The 12,267-nt window shown below is 42.4% G+C and overlaps 2 protein-coding genes across 3 annotated transcripts; both read right to left on the reverse strand.

Moving 5' to 3' along the window:
- LOC135678519 (zinc finger protein GAI-ASSOCIATED FACTOR 1-like) lies at positions 1–2,769 on the reverse strand. The gene is made up of 4 exons (XM_065191427.1): positions 2,492–2,769; positions 1,945–2,318; positions 1,449–1,842; positions 1–1,142 (listed from the first exon to the last, which is right to left on the reverse strand). The coding sequence occupies exons 2-4, from the start codon at positions 2,090–2,092 to the stop codon at positions 269–271; spliced, it is 1,416 nt and encodes a 471-aa protein (XP_065047499.1). The 5' UTR covers positions 2,093–2,318; positions 2,492–2,769; the 3' UTR covers positions 1–268.
- Positions 2,770–4,620: 1,851 nt separating this feature from the next.
- LOC135678520 (phospholipid-transporting ATPase 6-like) lies at positions 4,621–10,521 on the reverse strand. Of its 2 annotated transcripts, none has more exons than XM_065191429.1 (11): positions 10,244–10,521; positions 7,805–9,730; positions 7,605–7,715; positions 7,150–7,426; positions 6,978–7,066; positions 6,783–6,870; positions 6,472–6,681; positions 6,242–6,367; positions 6,013–6,111; positions 5,731–5,922; positions 4,621–5,517 (listed from the first exon to the last, which is right to left on the reverse strand). In XM_065191429.1, exons 2-11 carry the CDS (start codon positions 9,619–9,621, stop codon positions 4,864–4,866), a joined length of 3,663 nt encoding a protein of 1,220 aa, XP_065047501.1. In that variant the 5' UTR covers positions 9,622–9,730; positions 10,244–10,521; the 3' UTR covers positions 4,621–4,863. The 2 variants fall into 2 exon arrangements, with proteins under 2 accessions (XP_065047501.1, XP_065047500.1); XM_065191428.1 differs by having other exon boundaries at positions 7,805–9,799.
- Positions 10,522–12,267: the final 1,746 nt, after the last annotated feature.

Here is a 12,267-nt window from a genome sequence, read left to right on the forward strand (position 1 = left end):
TAAACTTATTTACTTTATGGGGATAAATATTCCATTATTCTTAACTAGGAATATTACAGAGTCATTTAAGGAAAACCAGAGAATGTTGTGCTTCGGAAATAAAGTTTATGAGGATAAACCCTACAACAACACAAATAGATACTTTTGTGGCAAAGGCAAAGCAAGGAAGAGCGAACCGCACAGTACAAAGAGTTCTCTCGGAGGAGGAAGGAGGCCAACGAACAAGTGTCCTTCGAGTGGAGAGGTTGCTCAGAGGTACAGAGCCAAGTCAAGGATATCCCTGTGGGAAAACAGCCCTTGGTCCTAAGAAGTCTCTTGTCATCCCATCATTCCCACCGCCACCTCCTCCCTCACCCCTTCCTTGGCTTCTGACCACGCCATCCACGAAGCTGTTCTGTCTCCTCTTGAATCCCGGGATCCTTACAAGTCCATCGTCGAAAGAACCCACAAACCCTGGAGTCGAAGAAACCGGGTTCAGCATCATGTCCTGGAGGAGCGCAGGAGGTGCAAACACTTGCCCAAAACCACCTCCTCGTCCACCACTCACTTCTTGATGTGAGGAGGACAAGCCGAGATCAAAGCCAGAAGTAGCATTGTATGCGGACGAGTCGTGAGTAGCCATCTGATCAGCGTCTGAAGGTCTACTTACGGTCGAACCCATTTGCGCCGCCTGCTGCAGCAATGCAGTGGCCGACATGTGTGGAAAGGAAGTTGCGGAATGGTCCGTGGGAAAGAAAGGAGGTGGAGGTACTGGGTTTTCATGAGGGTATGCTTCGTCTAATCTCATGGGGTATATGGACGAAGGCATCACGTCAAAGTAGTTCAGAGAAGTGATCGCCTGGCAGTTCAGCCACGGTGGGATATCTGACCTGTCGAAGTTCTGCTGCTCTCTTTTCAGTGCGATCTCCTGCTGCAGCCCATGGCTGCTCGACGGACTGTTGCCGACCTCTGTGGCTCGCATAAAGCGAGTGAACTGGCTCTGCAGATCAGGTTGCTGGAGCGGGAAGGGCTCAAATGATGCGGTAGGATGAGAGAATTGGAGCAGGTGGCGATCGGCTATAGGGTTTGATGTAATGCCGACCCTCGAACTCCTTTCTGTCAGTGCATCACAGAAGGCCCTGTGAGTCACGAAGCTGTCCCTCCTGCAATCAGTAGCAGTACCACAATCAAGAAAACGCAAGAGAACAAACATCACAAAGGCAGCAGCCATCCATCATTCACAAAAGAAGAAAAAGAAAGCACAGCACTAAACTCCAAAAAGAAACAAAGGTCGAGAAAAAGAGATCAAAGGCAGACAGTAAAGCTGAGTAGATGATATGATGCCTCGAGTCGCATAATCTCTGGATCTACCAAGATAGTCTGAGGACCTCAAGAATACCTGCTTGATGAGTTCGTTTACGCAGTTTCTTCACATAATGTTTTGTGATCGAGAGATCAATCAGTGTTACCTCGAAAAAAGAGTGCCACAGTCGCATCTGTATTCCCTTGTGCCACAGATCTTGGAGTGGGCCTTCCAATCGGACTTCACAGCATATTTCTTGGAGCACTTGTCACACTTCCACTTCTTCTCGCCATGCTTCCGGCTGAAGTGCTTCTTGATGCCAGTGAGGTCTCCGAGTGCCCTACAAGGTTCATGGTGGACGCATGTCACCTCTGGGCACACGTACACCTTCTTCCTCGCCTCCTTGCTTCTTTGCTTCAGCTTCCATGGGAGATTGTGGCCCCTCCTGTGGAGCTGCAAGTTCTGGTCCCTCTGGAATCCTTTGTTGCAGATCTCGCACACAAACCTGTTGGTTGCCATCAGTGTCTTGGGAGACAGTGCTATTACCTCCGCATCTGGGTCTAAGTTCAACACCCAAAGTGCTGCTGTTAAGGAAAAGGAGAAGCACGGTGCAAAGCATATGTCCTTCCATCCACAATAATCATATCATGGAAGAACAATACCTGGATTTCCCGGGAGGTTCCTCTTTTTCTTCACCGGACTTGGCTCTGTGGCGATCAGGGAGGATTGCTGGTTGGAGGAGGCGCTTGCTTCGCCAGAGGCAGAAGTGAGATTGGACATGTTCTCTTCCACAATTACCAGCCCTTCCATCGGCAGGTTATTCTTTGTTCTTGGTCTAGATTTGGATGTATGTGATACAGGTAGAAGAAGTATGGCTTGGTTGAAATCTAGAGGCAAGAAAATGAAACAAAGGCCGACAACAAGGGCTGATCAATCTGTAGCACGCATCAAAAGGTCGGGAGAGAGAGGGCAATGGTTCCTCTCATCTTGATAAAGGCGCTATTAGATTCCTGACATGCATCGCCGAGGGATATCCCTGCACTCAAGATATAAACTATGCATAAAACAAGAGAATTCTGAGAGCTCAGATCCTTGCAAGAGATTCTACCGGGAAACAAAGGAGTAGAAACTCTACGTTGCAAGCCTGAACACCAAGCATAAACATGAAACAAAGATTTCTATGAACACATCATGTGGAAAAGAACATACGGATCGAGATGTTTGTAACTTCTCAGAGCAATCCCACACCACCAAAAGACTCGAATTCTAACATCACAGCCAGGAAAAAATTAAGAGCTTCTACTTGCTATAGAATCTAAATCATACAAGCAGAATCGCAAGGTGAGAACAAAGCGATGATGATGGAGAAGAAGAGATGGAAAAGCAATTTAGGGAAGTTCTGCGGCACACACATACACGTGGGAGGGAGAGAGAGAGAGAGAGAGTATATGGATGAGGGAAGCAAGGAACTGTGGAGTCCCCCACCCATTCAATACCCAAACGCCTACAGCCTACTCTGACGTCGCACTTTCTGTCTTTTGCTTTGTTCGCTATGCACGTCTAGAAATTCCTCGCGCTACTTTTAAGATTCTTCTCTTTTCGACTGTGAAATGCGCCAACTTTTTACTACGTTACATCAGTTATTATCGTCGTTGGAACGACGACATGGGAAGAGCAGCGCCATCTCGTACGGTGTCGAGTTCGACCAACTACTTCCATTAAATGGCACGCAGTCATGCAGTGTTTGTACACACAGTAGTGGTAATAGATATGCTATCAACACATAACCTTCGTTTCTTATGGATCATAGCAGCTCGGCGGTCTTGCATCTTGTAGCGTGGATATATTATTAGGGTTAGTGCAAACTGATGTCCCAAGTTTGAGTCCAGTTCGATCGCTCAGATGTAAGTGCACACCTGAAAGTATCCTCCTTCTATATGCCCCAAATCTATTGCTCTGCTAATTGATCATACTGATTAGGTAATCTTAGATAGCGTCACGTCATCATCGTAGAGTGAGTTCTCGTTAGATAGCAAGCTGAACCTCTTCAACAGTAGCAAGCTGAAATGTCATATTTCAGTTTTGTTCATCCCATATATCAATACTAAGTTAATTCTAATATCGTGTATTATGATTCAGTTCGACGAGAAAAAAATGACTACTAGAATGCTTATAACCATGTGGTTTGACACGATGAGATCAATGTCTCATTAATGTCAATGGACATCCGATACTAGGTCAACTCTAATATTGTTTATCATGATATGGTTCGATGAGATAACTAACTTATTAATTTGATAAGTGATCTACTTCGCTCACGACAAAGTTACCGAGATCGTACATCTATTAATTCCTTATAACTAAATTTGGAGATATTCCATATAGATTTTAGAAAAAAAACAAAACCATGAATGGAGCCAAGAAGAAGGTAAAGCAAGCTGCAAGCAACGATGGAACAGAAATCCCGTGCGGGCAATGCTCCATTGTTTCTCACCTTTGGTACTGTAATCAGTGCACACAACAAAAATGTTGTGCATCCAAAGCAGTCCGGCTTTTGATGATTCAAATAATAGTGTCTTGTGGCCAATTTGACGGCATCCGCAGAGCCATGTGGTCCAGATGTTGGATGATACAGGAAATAAGACGAGAGAGTACGGCAAATTTGGACGCAGACTTGTTGGAATCCAAAGGTCGTGTATGTATGTATGTATACATTACGTTCCCAAAAGTGCCTTTCCAAGTTTATATAGCAGCAGTGGTTTCTTCGTGGGTACTGCTGCGTGCAGGAACATGACATACATTACAGATGAGTAAGAGGGAGAAGAAAAAATCTGTCCTCGAAGGTGAATGTTTGTTGTTATCGATGCTGCTCGAAAATATGTTTGTCTTGGTTGCATGCATGCATGTGGAAAGATGAAGGAGGAAGAAAGAGGAGGAGGAGGAGACAAAACTCCCACTGAATGTCCACCTAAAGGCTGAGCTACTATTACACTCACAAAAATAAATGAAATAAGTTGAAGAAAAAACAATGTTACATCCTTTTAACTGAATTTTGTACACCAAATACATCAAGAAACCCCGTGAGAAAATACACAAAGTGGATCGGTTGTCATCCGTAAATATTTATGTGTGAGACAGAGATTGAAATAATCAAGTAAGTAGCTCATTCAAGAAGCAGGAAATTATGTCTCCACTGGTGCAAATATGTTTACTGAAATGTAGTCATCTTAGCATAAGCTACAGTGTTTCGATAGGGTTGGTTATTCTACATAAAGTGTACATGGAAAAATATAGCATTACACTGAGGGTTTGCAAAAAGCAATCCAAAGGAATGGCAATGATGCAGAACCTTTATGCACTACGTATATCTCAACTATTTCAATACAGCTTCAGTTCAACATGACTGACTACAAATATAATACAGCAGCTGGCTTTATACAATCAGGGGAAGTACCCTAGAAGAATAGTATGAAATGAATTGGTGGACAATAGTATGGGAAAATTTGAAAGCCAAAACTATGAACCGGGCACAAAATGGAAAACTACATACCAGAAATCAACATAGGGCCTCAGATAAGCTATCATACAGTTTGAACGGTCAATGATGGGACTTTCTTGTGCAACCTCCCTCTTAGCTGCATGATCTTGGCATCAACCCTTGCAGTAAAACCAATCTTAGTCTTCTGTCTGGCTTTGGTCTTCTCCCTCTTCCACATACGCTGGTCCTCCAAATCCTTCTTGTAGTATTTGATTTCCTGAATCACATGGTGATCCAGTGGATTGAGGGCCCTCTGGTAGGAGATGTGGAGCAGATATGGTATGTTGCAGACAGAGATAACAAGAAGTGTCACAGCCCAATAGATGGGTGCCGGTCCGAGCGCTTCCACGAGTATCTGGTAGGCATTCCCAGAAAGGGTCGATGTTCCATATGCAAGCAAGAAGAGGTACCATGTAGCAACACTGCCCCACACAAAGAGATGCTGGATCCATGTGAAGTGGCTCATGATAAGGGCAATTTGTACATTGACAGCCCAGATAATGCAGGTGAACATGGTCGTTCCGATGGCAGCCATATCAGCAGTCTGTCCCCCTGAGCGGAATGACCGACGGAAGAATATACCAATGTTGAGAAAATATATGATGATGGATGTGTAAAGGCCATTGAACATCCAACCGACGATCCTATACCAATCAAAAAACAGGTTCCTTGGTCCTTGCTGGTACAGTGCTGGGAACTGCAGAAGATGTAGCTACCATGCTATTAGATAGGTTCCAGATCATACTTGAGGTGCATAATAAAAGATCAAAATTCGATAAAGACATTAAACGCGTAAAAGATTGGTTCACAGTATTAGAAAGGAATCCTAAGAAATTTGTGAATCTTATTCTAACACTCAAGGATTGAGAGCATAAGATTGTGGTTAGAGAAAAACATTGAATAAGCATACCTGCAAGCATACTTCAGAAGAGACATCTTGCTCGAAGACTCCCAATGATATGACCGGCAGTGAAGTTAGAACAACATTAAACAGAAGCATGTACCAGTCATCATACACCGATTGCCCAGAGAAGCCAGTATATGCCTCAAAGTAGAATATTGTTAAGCCGAAAGCTATGTTTTTATAGAAGAAATAACAAATCTGAAAGCAATCCAAAGAAACCGAATCAGTAAACAGCAGAGCCATGCGCTTGGCGCAAAACCATAAAATAATTGTCCCTCTTTTTCTCACCATGAGTGCTATCCTCTTATAGCACCAGTGGCCATGCACAACAAGAAGTCGTTCAAGAAATCTGAACTGTGAAATGGAGAAATCGCTAGCCATCACAGCCTGTAGGAAGTCAAATAGTCATGAAGACTTAGAAAATTGCTCAACCTGTAGGTGATTAGGACATCTTAAAATGTTGGAACTTGACAAACATTGAAGTTTACACAAACATCAATTACATCATTTCACAAACCTGCATTCCTTCTACGCCACTAATACCAACACCAATATCAGCCTCTTGAATCATGCCTACATCATTTGCACCATCGCCTATGGCCAAAGTAACTTTTCCTGTACCTTCTTTTACCAACCTAGTGACCTAAAGCAAGAGAGGAACTTTTAACAACTTGATGGAAACTTGTGTAGCAATTTAGCAATTTTTTATGAAAGTCAAGTGCATCAATGGAAGATGTCTTATGGTACCAGTGCTTTCTGCTTGGGGGAGACACGGCAGCATATGACAGATGCGCAATCGACTGCTAGACTCAAAAACTGATTCTTTACATCATCCTCTAAGGCGTATGTCAGTGTCTTTCCATCAATTATTAGAGCAAATGCTGCATAGGGGTCCTTTTCCAGCTTAATCATTTGGCCAGCGTTAGTTATTTGCATCAAAATGTTCTCTTTTGCTGCCTGATCAGTCATCAAACATAATTACACAGCCTACCATAAAATCAACTTTCTTCATAGAAGAAGAGTAGAGATGTAATCGAATGCATATGATAAAGAGGCACCTTGTTTGCATCCTGTGTCAATAAGTCATTGCTCACAGTGGATAAGCATATTTGTTTCATCCCTGGCCTAAGCAAACTGCAAGCATATCTGCAAAGAGAAATAACATTCGACATAGTATTCCTAGTGAAATTATATAATACACAACCCCATCGATAATGATAGGTGTTAAGCTATGTGAATGACCAGAGGCATACCCTATATTAATTGCAGTTTCGATCTTATCACCTGTCAGAACCCAGATTTTGAGACCAGCTTGTGCCAACTTGTCTATACACTGAGGAACCTGTAGAGGAGGGAGTGAATAGTCAGAGGAAGTGAAGGACCAGCAAATTGGTAGTAAAAAACAAAACAAGCCAAAAGCCTTACTCCTTTCTGTAATTTATCTTCCACAGCGGTTGCGCCAACAAGAATTAATTCCCTTTCCATAATATCAGAGACTCGCTCAACTTGAGCTTCTCTATCGGGTCCGATAGTGGTTTTTGCTTTTAGAAACTCTGTGTTCCAAGCAGAATATTCAGACTCGTCCAGCACCCTATATGCCAGTGCCAATGTCCGCAAGCCTGCTTCCCCATATTCATTTAGATGCCTGTTTGTATCACTCTCATACAATCTTCCGTTTTTTGATAGTCTATCAAAAATGATGCTGCTCAAGAAAATAATTTGAAGCATCAAAGTGGAGTTATAATGGAAGTCATATACCATATGCATCAGATGATTTATGAAAATGAATAGACAAACATGTATAGATAATTGACATTTTCACAAAGGTATAGATACATCAACAACCAATATTGTAAACCCGATTAATAAAAGAGTCGTACCTGTCAGCTCCCTTGCAAAGAAGAAGAATCTGCCCACTCTCGTAGCGCACAACTACAGACATTCTCTTCCTTTTGCTGCTAAATTCCAATAGATTGAGAATCTTGAATTCCCTGTAACATAATAAATGATTAAGTTGCCAAAAATCCACATTAGAGATAAATGGTAACCTACTGATTACAACATATGTATGAGTTATGACCTTTCCACAGGTTCCTCAGAAGGAGAATACTTTTCCCTGATGAATACACTAGTTTGAGTCCGCTTACAAAACTCAAACCCAAATTCCCTAGCTGCAACAAGAAATGCTCCTTCATCTGGTGATTCAGCTTCATAGGTGAATCCACCAGTATCCTCATTTGGCTCAGGAATTGCTGTGTGACACAGAGCAAGTATTCTGAAGAACATAAGAATGGTGTCGGCCGTGGGTTCCTTTGTCCAGTTTCCATTCAATAGGCGGTCATCTTCGAAACTGAAGCCTTTTATGACAGGCTTTCGTGGCTTATCAACCATGCTAGGAATCCCATTTACCAACTCAATTTCTGATGATCCATAAGCACCCCGATTATCCTCCCAAAGATCTCGAGTGCCATTTTGGTGCTCAGGAGTACCAGAAGCTTCTGTTTCCATCTGCTTTGAAGCAGCAATTTCCACTTCACTAGAACGGACACCATACGAAACTCCAGCAATGGAACATTTCAAAAAGTCCATCTGATTGCAAGTCAAAGTACCCGTTTTGTCTGACAAAATCGTGTCGACTTGCCCAAGCTCCTCATTTAAGTTTGAAGTTCGAGCTTGTGCAGGATTTCCTGTCTCCTCATCATACATGAGAACATCACGGTTGATGAAGGTCGCTTGCAAGACCTTAACAACTTCAATAGAAACATAGAGCGAAATAGGTATCAGATATCCATAAAGTATAAGAGCTGTGACCAGATGAAAAACACCAGATAACGCTGGCCTTGATGGATCATACAAGCTTGATGTATCATCTGGTCGCAAGTACCACCAATCCGGCATCTTGTTTTTTGTTATCACAGCAAACCCAATTGAGCTAATCAATGAAATGAGTACGAGAATTGTAAAGAGGACATATATAATTTTATCCATTTTCTTCTCGATTCTGCTCCTCTTAGAGGGTGAACTGGTTGCGTTTTGCATAACTTTGCTGTCATGACCGGTGAAGATAACCACCCCATAGATATAAGTGGTGTTCCTAAGCTTTGAATCTCTCAGCAGAATCTGATTTGGCTCAAGCGCATAGACCTGTCGCTCGTACTCAAAGTTACCCACAAAAGTGTAGAGATTAGGATTTGGGTCTTCGCACTTTATGGTGGCTGTGAAGTCTCTGAAGGCCTCATCGTCATCCAAAGCCAAAGTCACCTCCAGAGATCTCTTGACCTTCAAATTTGTCTCGCCGTCCAAATTCATAGTCTCCACGTAGCATATCCCGTCTTCGTAGCTCGATGACAGTAGAAGCAAATCAGCGGGAAAAAATTGGTCCTTCTCCACCTTCACGATATCCCCAACCCGAATATCCTGCCATTGCTTGTAGCCAAACTGGCCCTCCCCGTTGTGGACACTGACCTTCCGGCTGTTGACTTTCATGTCTTGAATAAATCTCCGCCAATCTTCCAGTGCCTCTTTCGCCATACTCAGCCCGACAACAAAGGCCAGAGGCGCAATCATGCTCACCGGAGTGAATGGAGAGACAGGGGTGAGGGAGAGGACTGCGGCGAGGAGAAAATAGATGTTGGCTACGCGGCGGAACTGCTCAAAGAGGGCTTTCGGGAGGAAAGTGATAACGTTGTACTTGGTGGTGGTGATGTAGTTGTTGCGGTAATCGAGGGGCTTCTTGCGATGGAGCAAGGGTCGGTTGCAGTGGACAATGCGGGAGTAACCGGGACCTTGGACGGAGGAGGGTTGCTCATCATCTAATAACACGGTGGGGCGGACGCAAGCGAACGAATAGAGCTTGCTCCACCGGAGCCGATCCCTTTTCCTTCCTCTCCGTGCCATCGCTCCTTCCCTGAGGTTTGCTATCGGCTCAGCCTAGACACGGCCGTTCCCCATTTTCCCAAAGCTGGAAGCTTTCTCTCTAATCTCCAACAACAGCGCGCGTCTTCCCCTGGCCAATTTGTTCCAGCAATCAAGAACGTTTACCAGAATGTTGGGCCGACAAAATTCCAGTTAATATCTGAAAATTTCCACATTAATTTAACTAAGACCAATTTAGAGCTCTTCCTACTCATTAGAAAAGCAGCTGAAAAAGATCGGCGGCGAGTATTCGAGCTGAACTCAGAGGCATCAAGAATTAGGGCGTGCACTAATGCTAATTCACGGGAAAAGAGACCGAAAATCCAAATCTTGCAGCTCGAACCGCAAACCTCGACGCAGGAAAGCCAATGGGACGAAAATTCACGATGCCATTACTTGTGGATCTGCAAATTAGACGAGAAACTTGCGGCGGGTCGTTCCGCCCACGATTCGTCCCACCATCAAATCCATAAAGGAAACGAATCCCACGAGAAGAGATCAAGAAGCAAATGGAGAACACAAGAGAGGACGCCGAGAAAGACGGATACGGGTTCGAAGAGATCCAAGATTCAGCTCGACGCGAAAGAGAAAGACCAAACCGCACCTGGAATCACAGCCGAAGGCCGTCCAAAATTCCAACTTTGCCAGGACCACAGACCGTCCGATCGGCCTCGGGGACCGTGCGCGGCGCAGATCCCTTCCTCCTCGACGAGCTACGAGCGGGCGAAGATGGAGGAGACTAGACAGGAGGCGACCGGGATCACCCAGGAACGGGGCTTTGCCGCCTTCTCGAAGCGCAACGCAACGAGTTCTCGGTCCTTTGCTCGTCCCCCGGGTCTCATTGCTGGGAGTCCTCTATATCCTCTGTTCGCGACGCGAGCTCATCGAAACTAATCACGCAAAGGGTGAGCTGCGACGAAGGAGCTCGACCAACGCACACGCTTTCGTTCCTACCCACGACACGTATACGGAGAGGCAACCCGGGACCCGCCTCTTCGCCGGCCTTCCTGACTACACGTGGCGGCCATGGAACCGGATCCGGTACAAGACGCCAAGCACGGCAGTCAAGTCGGAAGACGGCGTGGAATTTGCCGCCCGTTTATCTGCGACGCCATAACTACGCATTTCTCTTACCGATTTAGTTACCGGGCCCGTGATTGGAGGTAACATCTGAATATAGTCAAGAAACCCCAATCATAATTCAGGTATAGAAATCGAGTACATTGAGAATGGTAAAGTTAAGGAGATCAAATGGGGAGAAAAGCGTCATTAAGCTAAATGATGACATGTAAGCATATGAATATTTATTATGAGTGAGGGTTAAAGAGGAGATGAAGGAGTCCATGGTGGGTGCACATAAGATAGCTGTTCTTGGTCATGGAAATGGAAATGGTAATGGTAATGGATGGAGACCGATCGGTTTCGAGAAACTAGTGAGAGAAATTTCTTAGAAATCGATCGCGTTGAAAACCACAAACATATTGAAATCAAACAAAGAATGGTGGGAGCGAGTATTGGTCGAGCACCCACCCCACTTGAAGAATATGAAATCAAACAAGTTGGATAAAAGTTTGACTTCGATATATGTGTATAAGATAATTTTCGAGAAAAACCTTTTTTATTTTTATTTTTGGGTGTTGTTTAGTAAACACATTCTAATTTTAGAATTTCATAACAACGTCCTTGTCTTGCCTAATAATAGAAATATCTTAGTATTTATCTATTGATTGATCTGAATCGATCCGGTTATAATATTTTTATGTTATATTGTAATATTTTTAATAATATTAAAAAAATATTATAATATAATAAAAATTAGTGTAATATAGTATTTTCGTGATATTGCTGAAAATAGGATAACACGATCTATAATATATAAAAAAATGCTATAATATATTTTTATATTATGTTATACTTTTTTTTAGAATTATTGAAAATACTATAATACAGTGTAAAAATATTGTAACTAGATTGGTTAATCCTATGGATCAATTTATAGGAAAAGAAGTAGACGACTAATTATCAAATTATGGATACTTCTTCAAGTATTAGACAAAAAAAAAAGAGTGATGTTAGAAAATTCTAAAAGCGGAGCACTTCATTAAAAAACATATATATTAATAATTTTTTAAAAGAATTAATCATATATATATATATATATATATATATATATATATATATATATATATATATATATATATGAGCCAATTTTGCTTGGTATGGATGTAGTTGTACTAGAAGCCTTAAATTCAATAATCTTAAATTGCACTTGATGGTATAAATTATTGGAATTCACGAGCAGTTTGGATCATCGAATTTAGTATCATTAATAAATCAAAATATAAAAAGTTTTCTTTGTGATGTAAGGGAAAAACAGGGTTTAATTATTTTATAATTACTTAATATATCTATAGATTTTGTGAGAAAATACCGATGAATCTAAAAACAAGACAAATATAATATTTATTATTTACGTGAGAGGGTACATAAATTCATGTTTGAATTAGGTTAATTTAATATAATTTTATCTTATTTTTGGAAGATGATGAGCAAATATCAAAGGATGGATGCTGATGTGGTTTGATTCATCAAGCATGATCGATGGCCATTTTTTTCTCTCTCTTGAAT

Source organism: Musa acuminata, chromosome BXJ1-7 (genome assembly GCF_036884655.1).
Source record: "Musa acuminata AAA Group cultivar baxijiao chromosome BXJ1-7, Cavendish_Baxijiao_AAA, whole genome shotgun sequence".
Classification (NCBI taxonomy): domain Eukaryota; kingdom Viridiplantae; phylum Streptophyta; class Magnoliopsida; order Zingiberales; family Musaceae; genus Musa; species Musa acuminata.

Coding starts and splice junctions, on each gene's coding strand:
- LOC135678520 (XM_065191429.1), bottom strand. CDS start 9,621: ATGGCACGGAGAGGAAGGAAAAGGGATCGGCTCCGGTGGAGCAAGCTC. Junction 7,427..7,604: donor CTTTGCAAGGGAGCTGACAG/GTACGACTCTTT, acceptor TTTCTTGAGCAG/CATCATTTTTGATAGACTAT. Junction 6,871..6,977: donor GAAACTGCAATTAATATAGG/GTATGCCTCTGG, acceptor TTCTCTTTGCAG/ATATGCTTGCAGTTTGCTTA.
- LOC135678519 (XM_065191427.1), bottom strand. CDS start 2,092: ATGGAAGGGCTGGTAATTGTGGAAGAGAACATGTCCAATCTCACTTCT. Junction 1,843..1,944: donor GAACCTCCCGGGAAATCCAG/GTATTGTTCTTC, acceptor TGTTGAACTTAG/ACCCAGATGCGGAGGTAATA. Junction 1,143..1,448: donor TGTGGCACTCTTTTTTCGAG/GTAACACTGATT, acceptor TACTGATTGCAG/GAGGGACAGCTTCGTGACTC.